The sequence below is a fragment of the Centroberyx gerrardi genome, chromosome 4, assembly GCF_048128805.1.
Source record: "Centroberyx gerrardi isolate f3 chromosome 4, fCenGer3.hap1.cur.20231027, whole genome shotgun sequence".
In the NCBI taxonomy this organism is placed as follows: domain Eukaryota; kingdom Metazoa; phylum Chordata; class Actinopteri; order Beryciformes; family Berycidae; genus Centroberyx; species Centroberyx gerrardi.
The window spans coordinates 15,101,294-15,124,870 of record NC_136000.1 but is presented as its reverse complement, the minus strand read 5'-3'; the positions used below and the strand labels follow the sequence as shown (position 1 = coordinate 15,124,870).

Here is a 23,577-nt window from a genome sequence, read left to right as displayed (position 1 = left end):
TGCAAGTAGCACTTAGAAATCAGACAAAGTTTTCAACATGAGTCGAATTCTAACTGCAACCCTTATACATCTGCATTGTCGTTCACACCAAGCATCATTTACATACACGACCTTCAATCGTCATATAACCTGGCATGGCCAGGTTGATTTACACAGTATTGCAAGCATTCAGGGTACTGTGGGACAAACAAAGGCACAGGGAAAACCTTCAGACGTGGAGAGGTGAGGAGTCAGCGTTCACAGCCATAGCAGACCACAGCAGAGTAATGTAGTAGGCTATAGCACAGCAGATTAAATGCTACTCAAGATAAATCAATCCAGGTCATTCAAGGGCTGGGAGTGATTTTGTATCACTGCAGTACCCCAAAAGTATGGGCTTTAGCATAATACCTAGAGAGAGATGATCGATCTGGCAGCATAGGGCAGTTATATGCATTTAGTTGTGCATGATAAATGCCATATGATGTGCAGAAAGACAGTGAGGCTAGCACATTGCCAAAGTACTCATCAAAGCAGGTACTGTACTTTGTGTAAGCAATGACTGTAGAGGTGACCAGAAAGGCAAGTGGCGTCTGAGGTAAGTGTAATTATTTGAGAAGATACCGCAGGCCAAATAATTTCTGGACTTGAGTAAATCACAGGATCAGAAGGATCAGATTTCAAAATCAGCATCTTGAGTTGCCACTTAGTACTAAATAACCTAATAGTCTACAGTAATTGCTTCATCAATAGAGGTGGTCATCCATATAGGCAGCAATATTACTGTATCTTCATTTCAAGACACAAGCATAATATTTTGGTTCAATCTTTTGCATTTAACCTAATCAAGAAGCATTAGCAATCAATTTTCACCAAGTCATACATAAACAGTTACGGTGCTGTTAACATTTTCCCAGTGAGCTTAAGGCCACATAGCTTGGTAGTCTCTCATTCTGGTTCATGTTTAAACCGATACAAATACAACTGCACAGGGCACTTTGGGCTTTAACATGAAAATAATAAAGATTTGACCATCAGGATGACATTTATTGGCAAGAACCTAAGGCAGACCTCAGATGGGAATTCAAAGCTAAAAACACAGAGACGGAATGTGTGAAATAGAGCATCTTTAAACTCGGGGAAGCACACTTACCTTTTTTTTGTTTGCTCTACATTGTGTAAAGTATGGTCGTGACTCCTTTGCCCTCGCAGTGATGATGGTAATATCTCCCTCGCCGATGATGATCAGTGTGAGGGAAGCTCGGATCTTGCTGTGTGTAGGCTGCGATTCCCCTCAAATTTGTATTGGCCAAGCACCCGTATTGCTTCTTGGAATACAGTGCACAACGAAAACACCTAGCCCGGACTGAAAGCACCATCCTTCAACGAGGTGATCTGCCCGCCTGTCACTGAATCATGAAGATAACGACATCTTTGAAAGGAGGCATAATGCTCACAGGGCTTCCCCCACAATCACACCAGGGACTCCATGTGCCCAATAATAAGAGGTTCACGACCAGGAGCTGTCCAGGTGCTGAAAACGGGATTCCATTACCTACAAGATGTGTGGCGAGCAGAGCCACCAACAAGGACTAGGTTCTTTTTCCGAAAAAAGAAGCCTAGATATAGTCTGTATTTCTAGTGTAAGCCATGAGAGCCGACGTCCCTCTCTCTCTCTCTATGCCACCCTGGAAGCGTCGACGTAGAAAAACACTCTCGCTTCACTTCACCTCTTGAGCTTCAGAGTTCCTCGCGATAACAACGCACCCGAACGAAAAATCACTACAATATTCCTACAGTGACTTATATGTGTGTCTGTGGTAGTCAATAGTAAGTTTATAGTGACTTATATTATTTAATGGTATTTATATACAATCTGTGGTATCACTATACTAGTCATCTAGGCACTTATAGTATTGCTGTGATATTTGCGTAGTATCCTTCTAAAATGTATCATAGGATTACAGTTCGGTGTATATTCACATGGTTGAATGGCCTATTAAACAGAAGTATGAAACGGGGTAAATCGAGAAAACGGTTAGCCTCAACATTAAACAAATATATATTTTTGGCCAAATGAAATTTCCCAAGCATAACTATGCACTGAGGCCAATTAACCGCAACATTATAGCGATAAGTAGACTAATATGCCATTATATCATCAGAAATAGACTGGTGGAACTCAAATTAAACCCAAAATAAACTAGCAGACACCAACTCATCACCACAGTGTAGCCTAACGTTGTAACATGGGAGTAGCCCTAATTGCAGGATTATTACACATTTTACAACACAATTTCTAAGGAACTGCTGAAAATAACAAAAAAATGGCCTGTTGATGAGTCAACTAACGGTTCTGAACAGAAAATAGTAATTACAAGTCTGAAGGAAGTGGTGTGGTATGTTATTAGACTGCAAAAAAAAAGTTCCCACGATTCCATTCATGCCTGTGCTTTTAATTCCAAAGGCTTCTTTGCATGCCACACATTCCGTTGTTTCTTACCAAACCCAGACATGCCGAAGTCACACAGACAACAGGTGATCTCCTCACCCATCCTGAGCATTGTCTAGTGATGCAACTGAATTAACTCCCATTCAAGAGCTAACAAAAACATCTCATTTAGGTCAAACGGCAGCCTTCTCAGATTCTCTCACACTGTACATCACTCGTAGAGATGACGTGGGAGTCTTTATATACCTGTGATAGCTGTGTGTTACATATTGCTCACTCATTAAATGACATCATTTCTCACACGCTCTACCAAAATGACTGAGAATCAGTAGGTAGTATCCTGACATTTAGCATGCCATTTACAATGTGGACAAACTGCAATCACAACATTTTTTTAGCCCAAGGAACCCGCCCACATGGCAGTGCCTTCAGAGGCCTAACAAAAAGCAGTTCCGAGTTATTTCGAGCCTTCACTATGACTCACCTTGGGAACCTGCACTAACCTACAGGGAGCTGGGATTTCATGAGCTGGTAAGGAATCGAGACTGAAAACATTTATGGTTTATTTTGTGCGAGGTGACGACAAGACCTTCCTCTGTGTAACAACGCAGATCTAGATTCACGATACCTTCCAGACGTGGCGACAAATGGGAATAACACGCAGGTTGTTTTCACGGTTGGCATCTGATATTTCAGGTTATGACATGTCCTCCGAGGTGAAACCAATCACTTTCCTCTCTGTAACTCTTTATGTTCCATATCTTTCAGGTATTCTCAGGAGACAGCAAGACAGAGAAACGTATCCCAAATGATGGCAGGTAATAAAGCAAATGATTGGAAACTATTATCATGGTTTGGAATGACAATACTCAGTCCTGTTACCAAGTCCTCGCTGTCACTGACACAGCTATCACTAAGAAGCAAACTGTTACTGCATGTAATCTGATTTGTAGTGGGAATCCTCTGCACTAACCAGACTCTAAGTGATATTGGTGACACCTGGGGCACGAGGAAACACAAAAACTTGTCCAGATCCTGTAAAGAAAAGGGGATATTTTATCTTAAGCTTGGTATCTACAGAGATCTTTCCTAAAATGTTGTGATTATTTCTATGTATAGAACACGGTAACCCTTGTGGTGAGCTGGAGGCCACCTACTGCATGCATGGAGGGACATGCTACAAATTACCTTCTATGGGCACGCTCTCCTGTGTGTAAGTTACAGAAAAATGTGTCTCCCATGTAAGAATGTGTCTGCCACCTTCTACTTGAATGTGGAGCATATGTGGAGTTTTCATTACATATTGTTGACCAAATTCCCCTCCTTTCTGACAGCTTGGCTACATTGTTGTCCTTTACATCTGACTTTATAGGTGCAGCGGACATTACAGTGGCAGCAGATGTGAGCAGCACCAGCTCTTAAGCACTTCCACCAATGCAGGGCAGGCGGGGTTAATTGCAGCCGTGGTCATCGTTGCCCTCCTTGTCTTAGTGATACTGGCAGTTGTTATCTACTACACATGCAAGTAAGTAACTGATGGATTTAGGGTCGCTCCTATTCTCAAAGCATCTAAAAATAGCAGTAAGACGTGGATGCATCGACATGTCTATGATATAGTTGTATTATACAGTCTTGGTATTATTGTATGCCAGCCAGAATACATTTTAGCCAAGCTAATACAAATTTCTTGTGTCCTCATATAGGGTGTTGAGATCCAAGCCAAAGAGCCAACAGAGCAATCAGCAACAGTACTGGAGAGTAAAACCAAATGTATGATCCTCCGCCCATTTTACATTTGTTTTCTGTTTTGGTTACGCACTGGATGGGATGATGAAATAGTTCCCAGGTATGAGAGTGTGTGAGTTTCTCTGTTGGACTTGATGCTGCTTGGGATAAGGCTATGAAGGACCAAGTAGAGGAAAAATGCACATTGTTCTACCACACTGCGCTGACCTTCACTGGCAGAAGATCTGTCTGGATTATAACTGCAGCCCCTATACATGTATAGCCGATATATAGTCTCATATGAGTTCTGGATTTGATTCAATTTGCTACAGTAAGGTGTTTTATCATTAACACAAACACAGAAATACACACACACACAGGGTATGAAAAAAGGGGGTGAGTGGGAAATGAATGGTACCTAACACAATAGCCTTTTTAATGTGGCTATGATGTTAGCATTGTTGTTACTCACATTAAGAAAGTCACATTTCAATCTATGTACTTTGTATCCTGCAATATATTTATAAAGCATAGTTTGGCTATGTAGAAAAGGTTATTTTTTGAGATGCTATTTTTAATTCACATTGATCAATACTGAATTTGATATTAGATAATGGCATGAGATTGTAAAATAACCCTTTGTATCACACAATGAATGTAAACTCACTATAAATTGTACATATTTTGTGATTGTGTAAATACATGCAATTATCCCTACTGAATGATATGACTGTGTGATTTCAGGTGGGAAAGCACACACACACACACACACCCCAAACCTAGTGATACATTGTGTGTGTATCTGTACAATTAAGTTATGCCAAGAAGCCATTCATCAGTCCTCTTAAATCTAAAAACGGGCACAGGAGATCCCAGGGTTTTACAATCAGCGTGGTGGCATCAAATCAGCTTCAATTCAGTCAGCTCAGGAGGGGAATTAAAACTCATTGGACTGCTTTTCCAGTGATTCATTGTCTTGCCATCTTGATGGACTTCTTACACTCTCCAGGAATTGCTCACAATCAACTGTGGGAAAAACTAAATTTGGCTTGCTGACAGTTTAGTTACGCCTTCAAATTCTTGTCATCATAAAGAAAGGGTTACTAGACATTCACTCAGGCATCAAAATCGGCGATTTTTCTTGTTGGCTTAACTTCAAACACTTTAAATCAGTATTTTATTGATGGCTGGAAGTTACTTTCAGCATTGGACTGTATATAAAAATAATACCTTGCACGTGAGCTTGCTAAATTGATGAGTAAAAGGTGAAATTGTCACCCTACTTTTTAAAAATGGAATATTTGAAACCTACAATATACTGTATATGCGAGGCGTAAGTTAGGACAAAAACAAACCATGTTCATTCAAGAATATGACATGTTGTTGTGAAGAGAGATCAGGATTGGGTGAGCCCTTACACACATAATCACCATTTCATGCTGTGTAGAACTTTGGGAGCCATGACACGCTGCTTTAAATATCACTGTAGCTCTTTCAAATGTCTTTGACAAGCTTTTATTTTTCTCAAATTCAGAAATACATATATTAAAAGGTACTAGGTTGTTGTGTTACTTTTTAAGAGAGAGTTGAATGAACATCTGTATTCAGTAAACAAACTGATCTCATAGGTCAATGGGCTTCTTTTAGTGTTAGAAATACAGTACATTGCTTCCACCTAGTGGTAGTATGGCTTTCCTGACCGTTAAGGCAACTGTTAGAATGGAAGTTTGTGCTTATGTCATTGCAATATTAACAGAATGTATATTAAATCCATGTTAAAAGATTTATTACATTTCCAAACACATTTTCCAGACACATTTAAAAGCTGTATCAAAATACATGAGATCAAGTGTTTGATTTGCAATGACTTTGCGGTGCAATGTAAACCCAAACATTTCTGTAAACTTACTCTCATAGGCTCCTGGCTTTGTCAAACTCGTGGGCAATTTTCAACGCTGTGCTGTTGAGTCCCACAGATTGCATGTTAGTGATGATGGTGACCACTACCCCCTGTGGGAGGACCGGGGTCTGTCCTTGGCGCTGAACTGTCTCCTCACTGGGTAACACCAGGAGGACACTGCTGGCCCCGACAGCGCCTCCTGTGTGTGAGACATAGTGCCTTCGACTCCTGCACTGCCCATACTTCTGCAGCTTCTCCACTACCAGCCAGCCTTGGGCATACAGTCCATCCTTATCCCAGCTGGCCTCTGTCTTGTCCACTGGGGCCCACAGATCCAAGGCAGTTCTGGGTTTGAGGAAGCCAGGCAGCAAGCCTTTGGTGTCCTTCAGGTGGGCCACCTGGTAGCTGTAGAGCAGGGCGTTACCGAACAGCAGCAGGTCTCCCGCAGTGGAAAGAAAGCCACCTCCTGCCCACTTGTAGGAGTTGTCTACGTACGGGCAGTTCACAACACGGCCTCTCTTGTTGAGATGATAAAATCTGTGGAGGAGCATAATCTGTAAATATGGACTCACTCTATCACATATTTACTGTGTCATTTGAACTCAACACAATCATGGTCATCATGAGCAATCAAAATAAACACAAAGCAATAGCAACAGGTTGCTCCACAAAAGACCCTTTTCACAAACATGGCTGACGTACTTCTTCTTCGTCATAGCAGGGTATAGATCAGTTCTCTCCATTGCCAACAATGTTAAGAAGCCAATTGTCGCCTCTGACTCTGTGATCAGTGATGTTGTCACTGACATATCTTTCTGTTTCTGTTGTCAGATGACTGCTTGACTATAAAAAAGTGATTTGATCGAGGGGCACAAAATGCTAACTGGCTAACCAAGGCTAACTGTAATTTCTGGGCTGTTAGCATTTTGTGACCCTCCATCAAATCACGTTTTTATAGTGGTGTAGTTGTCAGAAACAGAAAGATTTGTCAATGACAACACTTGTATTGTGTCACAAGTTATATTGAAACACAACATAAGTGATCACAGACAGAGCCGGAGGAGACAGAAACTGATCTATAGCCTGCTAAGACGAAGCAGAAGTATGTCAGCCATGTTTGTGAAAAGGGTCAATTCCACCCTGTAGCTTATACATCTCCCGCCCCCTCAATTTTAGCCTGAGACACTGCTTTGGACCTGGCTGGACCTTGGTTACAGATTACCTTGAGCGGTGGTAAATAATAGGATCATTCTCATCCGGCACAGTGTTGAGCATTCCCAGCTCACGGAACATGTTCATCATGTGATCCAGGAAACGCTGGCCGGCAACCCGTTCCACAACGGCACTGAGCAGGGTGAAGGCGTGGGTGGAGTACAGGAAGGTGGTGCCTGAATATGGGAAAAGATAAACCTCATTTAGTAAGACACTATGATAAAAATTTGAAATTAATCACAATGATTTAGCAAACAAATGCGTGCTTTACCAGGCTTGAAAATGAGTGGGTCATCCTTGAATAGGTCCAGAGCCTGAATGACATTTTCAAAGTTGTCTTTCAGGTAGTACTCCTCGTGCTCAAACTCTTTTTTCTTCTGAGCCTGATTGGCCTCTTTGCCTCTGGTGTTTTGTTCTGTCGTGAGTTTATCTTTATTTCCAGTTAAGCTCTTTTCCTCTTTCACTGGCGGCTTCAAAAGTCGCTTGGCTTTCTCCTTGTCCTCCTTCACTTTCTTTGCATCTTTCTCATAATGCCGTATACCGCTTAGGTGAGAGACAATCATTCGTGGGGTTATTGTGACCTGAACGACAGGAACAGAGTAAATAATGTGCATGTGAACTCAATTTGTGAACTCCGCCAAAAAAAAAAAGTAAGAGGAAGGTAAGATTGCAGAAGATGAGGAAACTACTAACTTACATCTTCTCCATCAAACTGTTTCTGGGGAAACTCGGGGACATATTTCTGGACTGGGACATCAAGGTCTAGTTTCCCCTCCTCACACAGCCGTGCAGCAGCTGCGGATGTGAGGGGCTTACTGATGCTGGCGATTCGCATCACTGTCTCCGGGCGGCATGGTACGCGATTCTCCAAATCAGCATAACCGAGCCCTGAATTAGATCATATATTTAAATGCATGATACATTCAGAATCTGAATAGGATTTGAGAAGAATATGTTAAAGATATATAAATAAATAATTAAAAAAAAGAAAAAACACTACCACATTAATTGTGAGACATTAGTAAACAAACGAGACCATTGTGGAGAGCACTGGTAGCCTCTACTTGACTATACGCAGCATTTTACATTGTGTGCCACCAGGTCAGATTTCTCTGGAAATCTGCTGTATTGCTTTACGGCACAAAACAGGAATAGGGCCACTGTTCTTGCAGCGCAAATGGAACTAAAGCTTAACATCTATTAAAGGGTTCAGAAACACTAAAATATGTTTTTTGAGAAGTTAGGCTACCTAGGTGTTGTTTCAGATAAAACAACAATACTAGACATTACCTCCAAATATAAGTGCATGTTGAACTGTCCATGTTTTAGCCTCTAAATCGACAATTCTCTTTTTTCCGGGGTTAAAAATCAAAAGCAGGTGAATGTCACTGGATGTTGCACAGTGTTTTTTTAGACTCTATGTACTTATTTTTTTCGATTAATCGATTTATCATTTAGTCTAGAAAATATCGAAAAATAATGACAAATGCCCATCACAAATTACCAGGGCCCAAAGCGATGTCTTAAAATCGCTTACTTAGTCTTAATTAATTTTATAATGATATGAAACTGAGAAAAGCAAGCAAATCTGAGCATTTGTGAAGCTGTAACCAGCAAATGTTTGGCATTTTTACTTGACAAATGACTAAAACGGTTAATCGATTATCAGAATTATAATCAATAAATTTTCTGTCAATTAGGCTAACTAATTGACTTATTGTTTCAGCATCATTCAACATCCCCAGGAATCAAATGGGGTTATGGGAAGCCCTGACATTACCACTGGAGAGAGATTGAGGCTACTAAAACTTCTCAACCACTATCTCACCTTTTTACACTAATTAGGTCTATACCAAAGTATCACAATTAACTTGACAATGACATTTTGATGTTTAAAAATGATACACGTAGCACCTTTAAAGCGGACCTGAAAGACCTAAAAGCACCAACCTTGACACCAGACTGGACTGCCATCCACAGACACCCCGACCACCAACCCTGGGGCTCCGACCTCATCCTGACAACAGACAGACATCTGTGAAAACTGAGCTGATGCAGCCATGTGGAGTTGGGCAGAGGGTGTAATATAAGGGGCCAGCAAGGGGGAACAGAAAAAAAAACATGTATACGGTACCTCTGTGCCTACCTTTATCCGCTCCGCAAGGTCTCTGCTAACTTTAATTGCAGCATCGTATCGCCCACTCCTCTTTGCATCTATTATTTTATCGTCGCACGAACTGTTCGCTGTGTCAACATGGTATTTCAGTCCTAAAGCTAAGGCTATTCCCGCACCAACGCCATAGATCCAAAGCCTGGACTTTGACCGAGATTTGAAAACTGTTGACCCTCCGACAAACCGCCTTTGTTGCTGAATAAAAACACTCTGCTTATCTGACGGTTGGTGCTTGACTCGCGCTCCGGCTCGCAGTGTCAACAAAGGAGACTCACGCGCTGTTAGCTGGATGCAATATTTACATTTGGCACAAAAACGGTTTGGCAGCAACAAGCGAGACATTGTGAGAAATGTTACACGTACATTGACGATAACTGTCCAAGTTCCAGCGGCTGGATGAGCTTGGAGAAGCGGATTTAACAATTTACTTCCTGTTTACGTCCTTGTGCCAGACAAATTTAATCAATTCACGATTCAGACACCGCGTCGAGCGACGGCGGATATACCCTTGGTCTGTACCGACCTGGGGGGTTAAAGATAAGACAAGAACCGTTTGAACAGTTCAAGTCTCACAGGTAACTCTAGACGACGTGAGATGAAATGCCCTTTCCGTTTTACCGCATATTTTGTATTATGCACAGAAGCGTGAATATCTCCGTGATTGTTAATTTAGTCTTGTGCACTCCCCCCCCCTACTTACACACACACACACACACACACACACACACCAAAACTGACCTCTTCACATTATCACTAGTGTGACATAGGACTTTCACATGGGTCACGCGCCAGCTACTTAGCTCCTGTCAGCACATTTAAAGAACATGTAGTTGGACTGGCATTGGAAATATACTGCAGACTTTTTTCCAATTCTGTCTGCGTATGCACGTTTACCGTGTTTCCTAATGGTTTGATTATTCATAGACAAAACCCTGTATGGTCCAGCGCTGCTCAGTGAGCTCCAGTGAACCAAAGAAACACTCGTGACGGTGTTTTCCCCCTCACTGGAAGCTGAGGGTCAAGCCAAAATGAGCAAAGAGTAAATGTAATAAAGCTGAAAGATGAACAGATCTCCATTTGTTCTGAAAACAAACACATAGGCTACTGGAAGCACGGTCTAGATCTGCAACAGGGGAGATAATGTGCTTTAAATAAAATATAAGCTGCCCACTCCCTTTGGATTTCATCAAGAGTTATTTAATCACCCCACTTTTTCATGACTAGTTCAGTTTGACTATATGATGGACAAAAAAAAAAAAGCTAGGTTTACAACACAAACCAAGTTTAAAAAAAAATCTCAAAACATGTGCTTTTATTTATATTCATTTTTACATTTCAGATATGATATACAGTTGAAACATCTACATTAATAAAACAATGCACAACCAGATGATTGAAATCATACTTTTTAGACAAGATGAAAAAATTTTGAACCATGGTTTAAAGAAAACTAAGAGTACTGAAACATGTTAGCAAGATATTGTTGCCATACATTGTAATGATTTTCACGCTCAACAGAAAAATAAATATAATTTGGGAGTGAAGAAAGATCCCTTTCTAGCCATACTAGTTACATGTTGGCACAAAATAAAAGTAAACAAAAACAAAATGGAATTTTGGCCTCCGCAAAGGCAGTCAAATATCAATCCTGCTATAGTTTCTCTAACTGCTTAACAATACAGTAGCACCAGTATACATATAGACAGGCATATCTAATGTATACTTACACTTGTGAGGAAACTCTGGGGGGATAAACACAGGTGTTTTTTTTTGTTTTTTTAAAACACTCATATATTTTGTCCTACAATATGAAAAATGTGCATAATGTTGAGGTTTAATTAAGTGCAAAATTTCTCCACTTTGTCCTTGGATATTCCTGTATGGTGTGTGCATAATCACGATGGAATGGAACGTACCAGCTTAGCTTCAATGGAGATGTATAAAACAACCTTTGTAACCAATGGCACATGTCATTTCACCAGATGACTTGTCAAACAAAAAAAAACCTTATCTGAAGGATTGCAAAATGCTGATATCATTACAAGATTAAAATTGGCTTGCGAAAACAATCGTGTTTCTCAGTTTAGGCTTCATCAAGGGAACGGCAGGCTTTACCTTCCCTTAGCTTTGCTCCTTGGTTGAGTTCCACTGAAGGCAGGACGGTGCAAGAGGAATAGCATCTGGCTGTTTGTTCTCCACCATGGGCAAGGTACGAGAAGAGGGGTTTATGGCAAGCAAGGTGCAAGTACAAAAAGCCAAAACCACAGTGTGTGGGGTCGGACCATGCTTTCACATATTATTCAGTTCCATTAGAGTCTGGTCCAGCATCTGGTGCATATCGAGGTTCTCTTCTTTAGCATGTGACAGTTTCTCTGTTAGAACACCAAATGAAGAAGATTTAATCTCACACAAGCAAGCATAATTGAGTCAGATGGTTAACTTGCATCAATAGTCAAGCAAGCTGGCTACATCATTCGGGTCAGTCATTCAATTTGGGTACTGTTCAACCAGACCACATTAAGAGAAAACAAGAGAAACACATTGTTTTAGGAGTAAACAAGCTCGTATTATGGTATGCAAGCAACCATGCAGGCAATTTATAGTCTACAACAAAGCATCTCATTAATACTTCACAGAAACACAATACACAACAATAATCCATAAAAGCAGACTATTGTATAATGCAGTGTTATTTGGTTGCAAGACTTTACATTAAATGGATGTATTTGAGAGAATCCCTGATTTTCAGTATATTTTAAATAGACCGTTTTTGCCAACAGCAACACAAATCTCAAGCAGTGCAAGCATCGTACATGACAATGCAAACGTATGTGCAGTGTTTCTTACATTGGATCAGATTGTCATTATATACACACACACGCACATTAAAAGTAAATGGTTAAAGAGATGAAACATTCACACAATTTAGTCCTCATTCAAGGCCACTCGTAGTTCATTAGTGAGGAGGCGGTTTTTCTCAAGTTGCTGGTAGAGGGGATCTTTGCAGTCAGACAGCAAGTAGGAAAACAGAAAGAGGAGAGGAAATCAGGAAAATAGGAAAAGAGCAGAGAGAAAGTGCAATGCCCGTTGACACCTACCTTCTCTAGAACAGGTCAATGGAGATTTTTTTTCAATCATTGTTTGCAAAGAAATATTGAAAATATCTGAATGGCCTCTAAAACAAGAATGGTAGATCAAATTAGTCTTCTGGTGTTCTTGATTTTTGAGAGGGAGCGTGGGCAATCTACCCTCTTCATCATGTTTTTATTAATTGATTTTATTTTGATCTGCAACAGGTAAAGAGAGACAGGACAGTGTGTAGAGAGACGGTATAGGATGAGCAGATTCAAACCCAGGGAGTTAAAAGAAACAATGGCAGACTGAGCCTCCAGAATGTCTTGATGATTCTAAATTAAAAGAAAATTGCCTAAATTGTATGGCTTGGCAACAAATGGGGAGAAAAAAAAAATATGAATACTACTTCTGCTAAAGGAATTTCTGGCAAAATGGGCTCTATCCAGTGTACCTTTGCATAAGCTAAAGTATAGTTCACCAACACCTGATAAATTCTTATTGAGAATCAATATCTGATTATGCTCTGTAGCTCGTCAGTATATCCGTGGCCATAGTTTGGTCTGACAGTTTTGAGACCATAACAATGTCGGCTCAACCATTTGTCTGCAGTCTCATAGCTGACTTGAACTGTGAACTTTAAAAGCACACAACACCAAATAATTGCTTACCTCTAGTTAAGTTTCTGTGTCTGAACTTCTGCTACTGCTTTTAATAAAAAAGGCCCAGAACGTGTGAATCTATATTTATTTAAATAAATGACAGGATACCGTATATCATACAAAGACCATGTGCATCAACACTGGTATCTCAATGGAGAGTCAACAATCCTTCTCAATCATCATCCAACTTTGTCCACCACCCAGATGAGGCTCAACATGTCCTACATACTGTACTGTACTCTACCATTACACCCATTGCTCTACTTGACCGCATTCTTCCCAGGAACAATCCAACACCGATTCATTCCCCGTTCTCCAAAACATTACAGAGTCCGCTACTCCTGTCACAGTACTAAGTGTTGAAAAGTGCTTGCATGCATCAGATTCTAATGCTATGAGAGCAGAAAACTCAGCTCAACTTTAATTGAAGTACCTGTGGTTGTTTTAGGTACTGTGGTTGTAACACTGCTGTGACAGCCCTAATCTCTCAACTTCACAGGACAAGATTTGAAGAAAGAAATTTGAAGAAAAAAAAAACAAAAACAAAAAAAAAGCATGAAATGAAATCTACAAAGCTGATCAACTATACCGAGGAAAGTAGTGCTAAACCATCTAATGGTTTCTTGAGATGCACAAACAAAACCAATGAAATACATAACTTAAAATCAAGGCTTCCTGGTTTTATTAGAGCCACTTGAAAATAAATAAAAATTAAAAAGAAAAAAACAAAAAAAACAGAAAAGGACAGAGTAAAGAGATACAGCTTACATAGGAGGAAGGACGTTTATTTTTACACAACGCAGAAAGATTCTAGGATTCTGTACAAGAGATGGGACTCAACTAACGTTGACATGAGGATGAAAACATGAGGAAAGGAAAGCAAAGACAGAGAGGGGAAGGGAAATGGAGAGAAGGCTGGAGAGAGCAGACAGATGCCGCTCAGCCGGCAGGAGGCGTCTTTGATGAGGTGTAAACAATTTATCTGTGTGGAAGAGAAGAAGTACAGTGAACCGGAGAGCTGGTGGGGGGCCTGCGGAAATTTAGAGATGTGCACCACAATACACCAGAACCACAGGAGGCACGGCACGGCACAACGAAACCACAATGCACCGCTGAAATGCATTGTAAGGTAGAACAGGCTGACAACTCAAAAACACAAACTCGAGGTTGGACCAAACCCTCCCTCAGATCACATCCGAGACCTTTCTGCTGAATCGTGAGGAGAAGCACTTGACCAGTCAGAAATGGTACGCCTTTTGAATCTCCCGCTGTTTGGCTTATGTAGAGGGACAAAACCCGTCTAAAAGCCAAGTCGGGAGTTCAACCAGGGTGACGGCAGACTGTGACAGTTCACCTTCAACCAGTATGAACGACGGAACAAAAAAGGGACCTCTCACAAGCACACAGGGGGCCTTTCTTCTGGACAGAAGTAGACCATGTTAGTAGACGAAAAAAAAGTGGAAGTGAACGACACTTGAAAAAAAGAGGAAAACACACATCACCTTGAGTTACAGAGAGTGAAATCAGATTCATTGAAATGCTGCCTTAATACAGTCTACTGCATTTCAACAGACGGCTTGCATGCTTTGCTTGAGCCGTCAAAATATTATCAATATTTTGAAACTGGGGGAGACTTAAAAATTTTAAATGGGGAAAATGCACAAACTCACAAAATGAACATTGATTACTTTTAAAACATAAAAAGTAATACAATTTGTAATTAAATTCAATGAATTTGAAAACAGAGAACCATGCTGTGTTCTGTTCATACTAAACATTACTCCAGTCCTGCTAACGGTACACAAAAAGAATCTAACTAACACTAACGTTGCTTTCACAAAGAGCATGTCTTCATAACCACACTCATGAGGAAGTGTGAGAGGAAACCACTTACGAGTGAGTTGTAATTATTGTAAGTGGACTTCCATTTTTTTCAATTGATGGTTCCACAGACATGGAATATCTATTTTAAGACTATCTAAGCAGTACAAGAATACATAAAAGAATAGCTGCGTAGTTATTAACCACTTAAAATGTAGGAACAGAAACAACAGGTGGATGTAGTGGTTCCTGTATGATCGGTACATGAAAACACAGGGGGGATGGAGGGTGTGTGACGGCTGGAATACAGGGAGGAAAGATGCAGGAGAAGAGGCGTGACGGAGGCACAAGCAGGCACAGCGAGTGGAGAATTACATGGAAGTCATGTCGTTGAGGGCGTGGTCCAGCTCCTCGCTGATGGCCTTGTACTTCAGTTTCTGGGCATACAACTCATCTATTGGTGGGGCCAGGCGCACAGGGGAGGTGTGCAGTGAAAAGGGAGTGAAGGTGGAGGAGGAACACATGAAAAAGGAGGTGAAGGGTGGAGCATCCAGACCAGAGAGAGAGGAGATACACAGGCCAGGAAGAGAGAGAGAGAGGTGACAGACAAATTGGAAACAGAAAAAAAAGGAAAGAATGTTACACCAGAAGATGACAGAAAACAAATGCAACAAAGGCCTGGGCAAATTCCTCAGCACCTTCAGGAAATGGACCTCTTATTTCAATGCCATATTACGGCTGTGTCCTCAGCCTACTATGACTTGCCGTCAACATCTAGGCCTGATATCTCTGATGAACAGGTGGACCTGTTCTAACTCAGCACAGATATGAGTGAACACTGATGCCCGTATTATATTCTGCCATCAAAGCCATTCCTTCCCACCTATGGGATCCAAAAATGAATCAACTACACTGCAACAAAACCGCAACAAAATTATGATTGGGTTTGAAAATGGGCCATGATGAAAATGAGAAGGAAGCAGAAAAAAAGGTTTTGAAGCAAAGTAAGGAATGGGCTTAAAAAGGAAAATTAGATTTCTAAAAAGCATTGAGCACTTACCCAAGTACCATAAGTGAGATTGACTGACTGACATAATAAACATTTTAAAATGCTGACCAGAGTACCATTCTGATGTGGGGAAATAAAAAATCATACCTTCCAGGTCATCAATGGTCTTCTCAAGCTTGGCTACTGATCTCTCAGCGAACTCAGCACGAGTCTCAGCCTGTGGTAGAGAGACAGATTCATTAGTCTCCAACACTCGTGAACTGTGATACTGCACCTCTGACATTTATAAATTATCCTGGCCGCCGGCCAACATCCCCAGATAAGGCCTTGTGAAACTTGCCTCCTTCAGCTTGTCGGTGAGGACCTTGATCTCCTCCTCGTACTTGTCCTCCTTCTGTGAGTACTGTGGGACAAAAACAGCGATAGGAGTCAAACATACTGCATGGGCATGTGTGAGCAGCAGTCAAAGTCATGGATCTAAATATACCAGTGTACTGGAACTGATACCACAGAGTTTATTTTCATACATTTACATCGACAAGCATTATGGAATAAGACTGAAGTGGAGATACATGGCTCCCCGGCTCTTCTGCTCCCTATCCACCAAGTCTATGGGGGAGCTGAGGGGTTTGACAGCATGCACTGGGCTGCAGCCACACTTACCTTCTCAGCCTGGGCCTCCAGTGACTTCAGGTTGTTGGTCACAGTTTTCAACTCTTCCTCAAGCTCAGAGCATTTGCTGGTGTTTTAGACAAGGGGATAAGGTGCAAAGGAGAAGAGGAGGGGGGGGGGGGGAGGGGTCGAGGGAAAAGGTGACAAACAGGGGAGCGAGGATGGACAGACCAGAGGTGGACACAAAACGGGAAAGTAAGAAAAGGGGGGAGAGGAAACAAGATAAATAAGAACTACGGGGATTAAACGAGGAGGGAACCCCAACTATCTCAAAGTGCCCCAACAGAGCAGGAATGTGAGAATAGCAATGTGAGGAATGCAACTCTTTGTCTTTACACAATGAGTGAGAGGCGGAGTTTAACGAATACTTTGGTAAATACCATTTGAGCATCTAGATTTCACATGCATCTGTTATACTCTTTAGCTGTGAGGTGTCAGTCTTGCACTATTCCTGCCAAGTTAGGTGTGAAAGAGTCTAATTTACCCAGAATAAAAAGAGCATAAAAAAGGAGGAAAAGAGCAACAAGCACAGCAAGCAAGACAGAGGCTTCATTCAGCGAGGCGAATGAAAAGTGACATGGGAAGAGCCATCTACAAAAGAAGCTACTGTGTGTTACATTTCTCTGTAGTACCTGTGCAACTGAGGAGTTTAGTGATTTCATGCTTTGCTCCAAAACTCTTAGCTCGTCCTCCGCTCTTCGAGCCCGTCTGTTAGTGGGTGTGGCGTATGCAAGCCAAAACCATTCAAACCGTGGAACACATGCAAATTATTAGCACATGCAATAAGAACATAGGGCACATTGTTCAAATGGAAACAAGTCCTGTGCTTTGTGCATTATTAAAATAAAAGCAGAACTGTTTAAACATCAGCATACATGCAGATTAAAATGCAAATTTGTGTAGAGGTGAAACTTCTTACCCTTCTGAGAGCTCAGCGCGCTCCTCTGTACGCTCCAGGTCACCCTCAATGATGACCAGCTTACGGGCCACCTTTAGGTGCAGCACAACAAAGTGTCACAATACAGCAAATACATGGTGCAATGAGGAGGATAAAGGGTTTTTCTCCCCACCATTCCCTATGCCAATGAACAAATCCCTTCACTGTGTACTGCTCTCATATTACTGAATGGTACTTTTAGAAAAATACAGGAACTGTCCCTAAATTTTGGACTGATGGGTCAAAGTATTGCGCTGATTTAGGCATATGTAGGTAATAATGATTTGCAATTAATCCATTAATTCTTTCTGACATTTTTTATGCTTTACATGTCTTAGCAAATATTCAATATCCACCAGTTGTTCTTAGGGAGTATAGTGACTTTGAATGGAAATCAATTTCTCAAAATGGCATGGAATGTGAATCTGTTCATATGTGGAAACAGCAGCTGCATGTTTGGCGTTGGCAGATGGTTATGGGGAGGCTCCTCAATAAAAACCAGTTGGGTGAGCTGCCAGCGGCTGAGAAACTCGCCTCCTCATATTTGCGGTCAGCCTCCTCAGCGATGTGCTTGGCCTCCTTCAGCTGGATCTCCTGCAGCTCCATCTTCTCCTCGTCCTTCATGGCCCTGTTCTCAATGACCTTCATGCCTCTGTGGGAGGAACAAACAGGCGAGAGATGTTAGGAATCACTTCTTGTCACAGGCCTGCTGTAACGCAGTGCAGATCAAAAGACAGACAGGCAGAAACAATCGAGGTGAGGGCTGCCAGACGGCCGACAGTCTCCCTGAAGACACGTATGCCTAGTGCACATTAGCGTAGGCTGGTGAATATTTAATATACCCTTCTAAAGTCAAGGGCTGATGTTTTTCTGGTGTGGCAGAGGGGGAAATGCGGCATTTGGGATGATAGAAAAAGGACTGCACACAGTCTGGTGCAGCTACTGTGATGGTGGACTGTCTGGCATCAAGCCCTGCAGCACAGAGGAGCTGCTTATACCCAAAACAAAGGGATGGAAACGCAGTCACATGGCCTATTTATCCCCGGCCACCTGGTCCCTGGAGACGCGGGGCAAGGGAGACGTGGCAGAGATCAGAGGTTTAAGTCTCTGCCGCTCAGGAGAACCCACCTCTCGCTCTCATCAGCAGCCTTCTCAGCCTCCTCCAGCTTGGTCAGGGCAGTGGCCAGACGCTCCTGAGCACGATCCAACTCCTCCTCAACCAGCTGGATACGTCTGTTAAGGGAAGCGACATCTCCCTCAGCCTAAGGGGAGAAGAGGAGCATGTCAGAAGAGCCTGGAGGTCACCATCTTGGATAGACAAACAGGACCAGAATTCATACAGACATACACACACAACAAAAATTAAACACTAAACATCAGCACAAAGAATGATGGCGATTTAGATTTTTTCGGTTTGCTTAGTAGTGCACTCCGACGTAATTTTATGCCCATTGGTGAGCGTAATCACGGTTGTTCAAATGGGCTTCTCTCTGTGTGCCACCTGTTGGGAAAAGCAGAGGGCCGTCCCAGGAGGATTCCCTGTGCCCCTCATTGACTGTGTATAATGATAATGATGCCCCAGGCTGACAGAGGGTTGAATACCCTGTCTCATTACTAGGCCCTGGAGGGAACATTAACAAGGCTCAAGTCAAAGGGCCTGGGACAATTACACCGTAAATGGCTGCACACATGATGTACATATAACTGCGGACGACTCCCTAGGTAGATCACAACTATAGGAGTTATTTTAATTTAATTGGTCACATGGACTATTTGCAACATATTGGTGAACCGGTATCTGCAGTGAAAAACTGCTATTCATGAAGGGGGGATATCATATCAAAGCAATGACAAAAATGATGCAGGTGTTTTCTATGAATAATTAAACCCATAGCTGCTTCTGCTTTTCTATTTCTGTTCAGCAAAAATGTCTTATCTTGAAAATGCCCGGTGAAACCAGTCTGTCCAACTTCCCACACTTCCGAGTAGTCAAGGACAAACTCAAAGGTCTTTTCAAATTGTTTCCCTTGTAACCCACAGTTGACTTTAAGGTGTGCTGTGCGGGGCCAAAGTGCACCTCAGGCTGTGAAGCGTGACAAGGAACTTAGTAATAATAATGCATCAGCTTGAGCAGTGGTTCAACTCCACCAGAACCTCTTAAAGTTGATTAAAATAAACTACAGACAAACTTGCATATCCTTTCCTGCAGAAATATTTATTTCCCGCCTCTTTAGCTATGTTCACACAAGGGAAATCACTCTGCACTCTGCATGTGAAAACCCCTTGTCCTTATATGGAGAAGTCATAGACCAAAAGCTGAGAGAGCAGGCTGACACCTTTACTGTTGTCACCGCCACAGTTTAATCACTTCCTGGTTGTAGACAGTAATTTATTCAAAGACTTAATCTACTGCTGCTGTGCCTGTAGATTAGCCTGCCTACTGTAAAGCAGGTTAAAAATGACCGTTATAATAAAGTGCATCAAAGACAATGCGACTGAAACCGACGAGAGCAATTGGTGTGATGCAACACAATGATACAATGATACAGTGTGACATGATTGCTCAACTGCTCTTGGGCATCCAACGGCCTACCAATTATAATCGCTTAGCCACCAGCCACATAGCCTCAGCTTAGCAGGCTATCAAATCGTGGGCAGTGGACTTTGTGGTGGCACCGGAGCCAAGTAAAGCTCAGTTTACAGCACCGCAGTGCATCAAGAGAAATCCCGCTATGTCACTGCTGCCTGTATCAGTTCAAACTGTCGCCTACACGAACGAAACAAACACACAGCACAGGCTAGACTGAGGATGTCACTTTGCTTTTACGTATTTGATTAGGAGCTCCTGGCTACATGAGGTAAACATGCTTACTTCTTCTCTGGTTTTCCTCTCCGACACCAAGTCCTTCTGTAATCTCTCAGCTCTCTCTTCTGCACCGTCTGCCTGCTCTTGCAAGGATCTTATTTTTCGTCTCACTGCCTCCAGCGATGTAGCTCCAGCCATTATTTACTCTTGTTAAAAAAAACGCACTAAGGCTAAAAGGCTACAGGCAGAATTTCCGAGAAATTGAATGGAGCGAAATGACGTCCTTGATTGTACTAAAGGCTACGTGAAGACAGGCTGGACAGTGCGCAAGCTTTTTAAAGACGCACTCGGCAATGCCTGAAATTTGTTCAGGAAGTAACAGAGATTACAAAATAAACCTTAGGGTATTTCGCATTGTTATGCAGCGCATTAATCTGTAATAATTTAATGCCTTGGCTCAAAAAATAACAAAAGATGAAATTTGATTGATACTAAGTTACCAATGACGCTTTAATGATAAGGACCCGCCCAGTTAATATCATCAGCATCCTTTGGTTGTAGTGGGTTGACAGAGACACAGCGCCCTCTGCGGGTCAACTGTGAGCAGTGCAAATGGTAGTCAAACATTTTGAAACTACAGGATTCAATAGGTTTCTATGAAAAAGAGCTACACAAATCCTACAATACATTTTAGAATGATACTAGACAGATAATACAGCAAGTCCCTTTAAGTATATTATGGGGACTTATAGATGAGAGATAAAAAATAAATATAATTAAGAACGGTAAGTACCTAGTAGACACTATAAACTCACTGTTGAGTACCGCAGACACACTATAAGTCCCTAAAGGAATCCTATTATAGGATTATTATAATGGGTTTTCGTTGGGGGTAGCTTATGGTCCACACGACACGAGTGATTTTTGTGATTGATTCTTGTATCCTAATTGTTACCGATTTTTTTTTTTTTTTTTTCCTGCTGCTGACTCCTACCACAGTTGATCAGTTGTTGGGCCATTTTACCCATTTCTTTATAATCTTACACTGTTTAGATTTTATTGTTTGAGTTGTTTGAGATTTTCTCTCAAACATGTCACAGATCTTAGATGTGCATCCAGATGTGCATTTTTACATAGTTTTCCTTTCATGTAGTATTCATCCAAAAAATAAAATTAGCCTACTGACTATGAGCACCAGAATATTTAATCGAAGAGTGATTACATTCTGAAAGTTGGAAGTTTTTTTTTTTTTTTTTTTTTAATTAGTAGGCCTACGCGGACATTTTGCTGGGAAACTCTATTTTCCCCTGTGGTAAGCAAAGGGCGCAGCCCGGAGATGTGAGCTCTATCTTGACCATATAAAGCAGTGGGCTATATTTATCCAGGCGCTGCTCTCTGCGCTCTTGGGAAGACTGCACATTTAGCCGGTTCACTTTCCACTCAGAAAATGTCTTCTTCAGCCTATAAAACCTACAGGAATAAACGTGTCTAAGAGAACAAAACAATTATAGTAGCTATTTTAAGATTATGATTATTTGGATTTTCGATGAACACTGTTGTGTGTCAGTTGCAGAAACAGTCCGACCATTCTTTCTTTGTGCTGATTTATGAGTGATTGTGCATTGTGATCAGTGATACAATATAAAATGACAGTTCAACAATAATAGGACATATTGTCTGATGAAAAAAAAAGTAAATTTTAGGTTTACTGGTTGCCAAGGATGGGCAGGTGTAAATCATTTCAGGGATGTAAGACGACAGATATATTTTGAACACCCACAAAGAGACAGGATAAGTCCTCTGGTGTTGCTCTGTCATTTCACATGTTCACAGTAACATGAAAAAGATGTGCAGGAAGCCTGGTGCAGGAATGGTGCCATTGTGTAGGCCTACCCTTCCTTACTTACGTCGGCGGCTTTCTTCTCAGCCAGCTCAAGTTTCTCCTGGGCATCTTTAAGAGCCTCAGAGTACTTGTCCAGCTCATCCTCAGTTCCCTTCAGCTTCTTCTGCAGAGCTACCAGATCGTCCTCAAGCTGAGGTGTGTTTTAGTGCGCACAGTTTCAGAGGTGATCAGCGGGGAAACGGAGTGCGTGAGCGCGCACAGGCGCAAGAGCGCGGACAGAGAGACAGACAGACAGAGAGAGACAGACAGACAGACGAAGACAGAACAAGGGGAAGAGAGAGGAGAAAAGTTAGGGAGACCCATGCAAGTCAGATTAAAATACCTTGGCGGCGACCTCTTCAGCGCTCAGCAGCTTTTCCTCAGCAGTTTGGAACTCCTCAAACACTTTATCTCTTTCGTCTTCAGTAATGCGCAATTTCTTTTCCAGCTCTCTCATATCATCCTCTAACTATACATGCATATAAAAGACATTAAGTTTAATATAACATTGGGAAAAAACATGCATTAACAAATTATTATCAGACAAAATGTTTTGCATTCTCTGACAAAATTAACATCATTTATAGGCTATTTACATCACCAATTGGCCAAACAGCTGAGATGAGGACTTAGAATATCCCCCAAAATCAAGAAAAATAGGTTATTCTTATATTTTCGCCCAAATCCTTATTTCGAGTTATCCATGAAAGTATTTAATCCGTATTGGGGAGGTGATCCATTTAACCGGTGTTAAGAGGCAGCGGCTTACAGCCACTGGTATTCCTGCCCTTTTCTATAAATCTTTGGGATTTTCCAAAAAAAAAAAAACTGCCGACCTGTTTGCTTCTGTCCTCTGCTGCCTTCTTGTCTCCCTCAGCCTGCTCAGCTCTGTCCAAGGCATTCTCCTTGTCGAGCTTGAGCATCTGCATCTTCTTCTTGATGGCATCCATGGCTGCTTATTGTTGTTCGGCCGCACCAAATGTCCAAAAGAAACCAAGGGGAGAGAGAGAGAGAGAGGCTAGAGCGTCTGTGCCTAACTGAACGCTAAGCTGGAGTGCAAGCTCTTCCTGACTGTGCCCTGTCAAATATGTACTTTCAAGGGGGGGTGACTGGATTCCTTTGGTCATCCAATACTTTTTCGGAGCGGGCGTGTGGGGGGGCCTTCGGCGTGCCCCGTCGTTTTTTTAAGGATCTGCTCAGCGATTCGTCGCTCCCAGACATTTGATCATTGATATGCCTATATATGGGGTCTGATGGGCAAGCCAATAGCTCCCA

The 23,577-nt window shown here is 41.8% G+C and overlaps 3 protein-coding genes across 20 annotated transcripts; 1 reads left to right on the top strand and 2 right to left on the bottom strand.

Moving 5' to 3' along the window:
- The first annotated feature begins 2,849 nt into the window (after positions 1 to 2,849).
- On the top strand, positions 2,850 to 4,939 carry nrg4 (neuregulin 4). Its single transcript, XM_078283296.1, has 5 exons — positions 2,850 to 2,962; positions 3,200 to 3,249; positions 3,551 to 3,644; positions 3,804 to 3,956; positions 4,135 to 4,939. The coding sequence occupies exons 1-5, from the start codon at positions 2,955 to 2,957 to the stop codon at positions 4,205 to 4,207; spliced, it is 378 nt and encodes a 125-aa protein (XP_078139422.1). The 5' UTR covers positions 2,850 to 2,954; the 3' UTR covers positions 4,208 to 4,939.
- A 603-nt stretch (positions 4,940 to 5,542) lies between these two features.
- lactb (lactamase, beta) lies at positions 5,543 to 9,829 on the bottom strand. 3 transcript variants are annotated; one of them, XM_071915578.2, is made up of 6 exons: positions 9,415 to 9,829; positions 9,219 to 9,303; positions 7,966 to 8,156; positions 7,540 to 7,849; positions 7,279 to 7,444; positions 5,543 to 6,593 (listed from the first exon to the last, which is right to left on the bottom strand). In XM_071915578.2, exons 1-6 carry the CDS (start codon positions 9,781 to 9,783, stop codon positions 6,068 to 6,070), a joined length of 1,647 nt encoding a protein of 548 aa, XP_071771679.1. In that variant the 5' UTR covers positions 9,784 to 9,829; the 3' UTR covers positions 5,543 to 6,067. The 3 variants fall into 3 exon arrangements, with proteins under 3 accessions (XP_071771679.1, XP_071771680.1, XP_071771681.1); XM_071915579.2 differs by having other exon boundaries at positions 5,544 to 6,593; positions 9,219 to 9,285; positions 9,403 to 9,829; XM_071915580.2 differs by having other exon boundaries at positions 5,545 to 6,593; positions 9,219 to 9,285.
- Positions 9,830 to 10,738: 909 nt separating this feature from the next.
- Positions 10,739 to 23,368, bottom strand: tpm1 (tropomyosin 1 (alpha)). Of its 16 annotated transcripts, none has more exons than XM_071915553.2 (10): positions 23,139 to 23,368; positions 22,646 to 22,771; positions 22,328 to 22,453; positions 18,743 to 18,876; positions 18,149 to 18,266; positions 17,597 to 17,667; positions 16,669 to 16,744; positions 16,346 to 16,408; positions 16,153 to 16,222; positions 10,739 to 11,813 (listed from the first exon to the last, which is right to left on the bottom strand). In XM_071915553.2, the coding sequence occupies exons 1-10, from the start codon at positions 23,250 to 23,252 to the stop codon at positions 11,731 to 11,733; spliced, it is 981 nt and encodes a 326-aa protein (XP_071771654.1). In that variant the 5' UTR covers positions 23,253 to 23,368; the 3' UTR covers positions 10,739 to 11,730. The 16 variants fall into 16 exon arrangements, with proteins under 16 accessions (XP_071771654.1, XP_078139107.1, XP_071771656.1 ...); XM_078282980.1 differs by lacking the exons at positions 10,739 to 11,813; positions 22,328 to 22,453 and adding exons at positions 12,934 to 14,157; positions 15,372 to 15,450; XM_071915554.2 differs by lacking the exon at positions 10,739 to 11,813 and adding an exon at positions 15,368 to 15,450.
- Positions 23,369 to 23,577: the final 209 nt, after the last annotated feature.

What these genes read in the sequence shown, in the direction of transcription:
- tpm1 (XM_071915553.2), bottom strand. Translation starts at nt 23,252, where the DNA reads ATGGATGCCATCAAGAAGAAGATGCAGATGCTCAAGCTCGACAAGGAG. An exon ending in TGGAGGCCCAGGCTGAGAAG is followed by an intron (nt 16,409 to 16,668) that starts GTAAGTGTGGCT and finishes TTTGTCCCACAG; the next exon opens with TACTCACAGAAGGAGGACAA. An exon ending in TCACCGACAAGCTGAAGGAG is followed by an intron (nt 16,223 to 16,345) that starts GCAAGTTTCACA and finishes TCTCTACCACAG; the next exon opens with GCTGAGACTCGTGCTGAGTT.
- nrg4 (XM_078283296.1), top strand. An exon ending in ATGGGCACGCTCTCCTGTGT is followed by an intron (nt 3,645 to 3,803) that starts GTAAGTTACAGA and finishes CTGACTTTATAG; the next exon opens with GTGCAGCGGACATTACAGTG. An exon ending in GTTATCTACTACACATGCAA is followed by an intron (nt 3,957 to 4,134) that starts GTAAGTAACTGA and finishes GTCCTCATATAG; the next exon opens with GGTGTTGAGATCCAAGCCAA.
- lactb (XM_071915578.2), bottom strand. Translation starts at nt 9,783, where the DNA reads ATGTCTCGCTTGTTGCTGCCAAACCGTTTTTGTGCCAAATGTAAATAT. An exon ending in ACCTTGCGGAGCGGATAAAG is followed by an intron (nt 9,304 to 9,414) that starts GTAGGCACAGAG and finishes CAGTTTTCACAG; the next exon opens with ATGTCTGTCTGTTGTCAGGA. An exon ending in AACAGTTTGATGGAGAAGAT is followed by an intron (nt 7,850 to 7,965) that starts GTAAGTTAGTAG and finishes CCTGTCGTTCAG; the next exon opens with GTCACAATAACCCCACGAAT.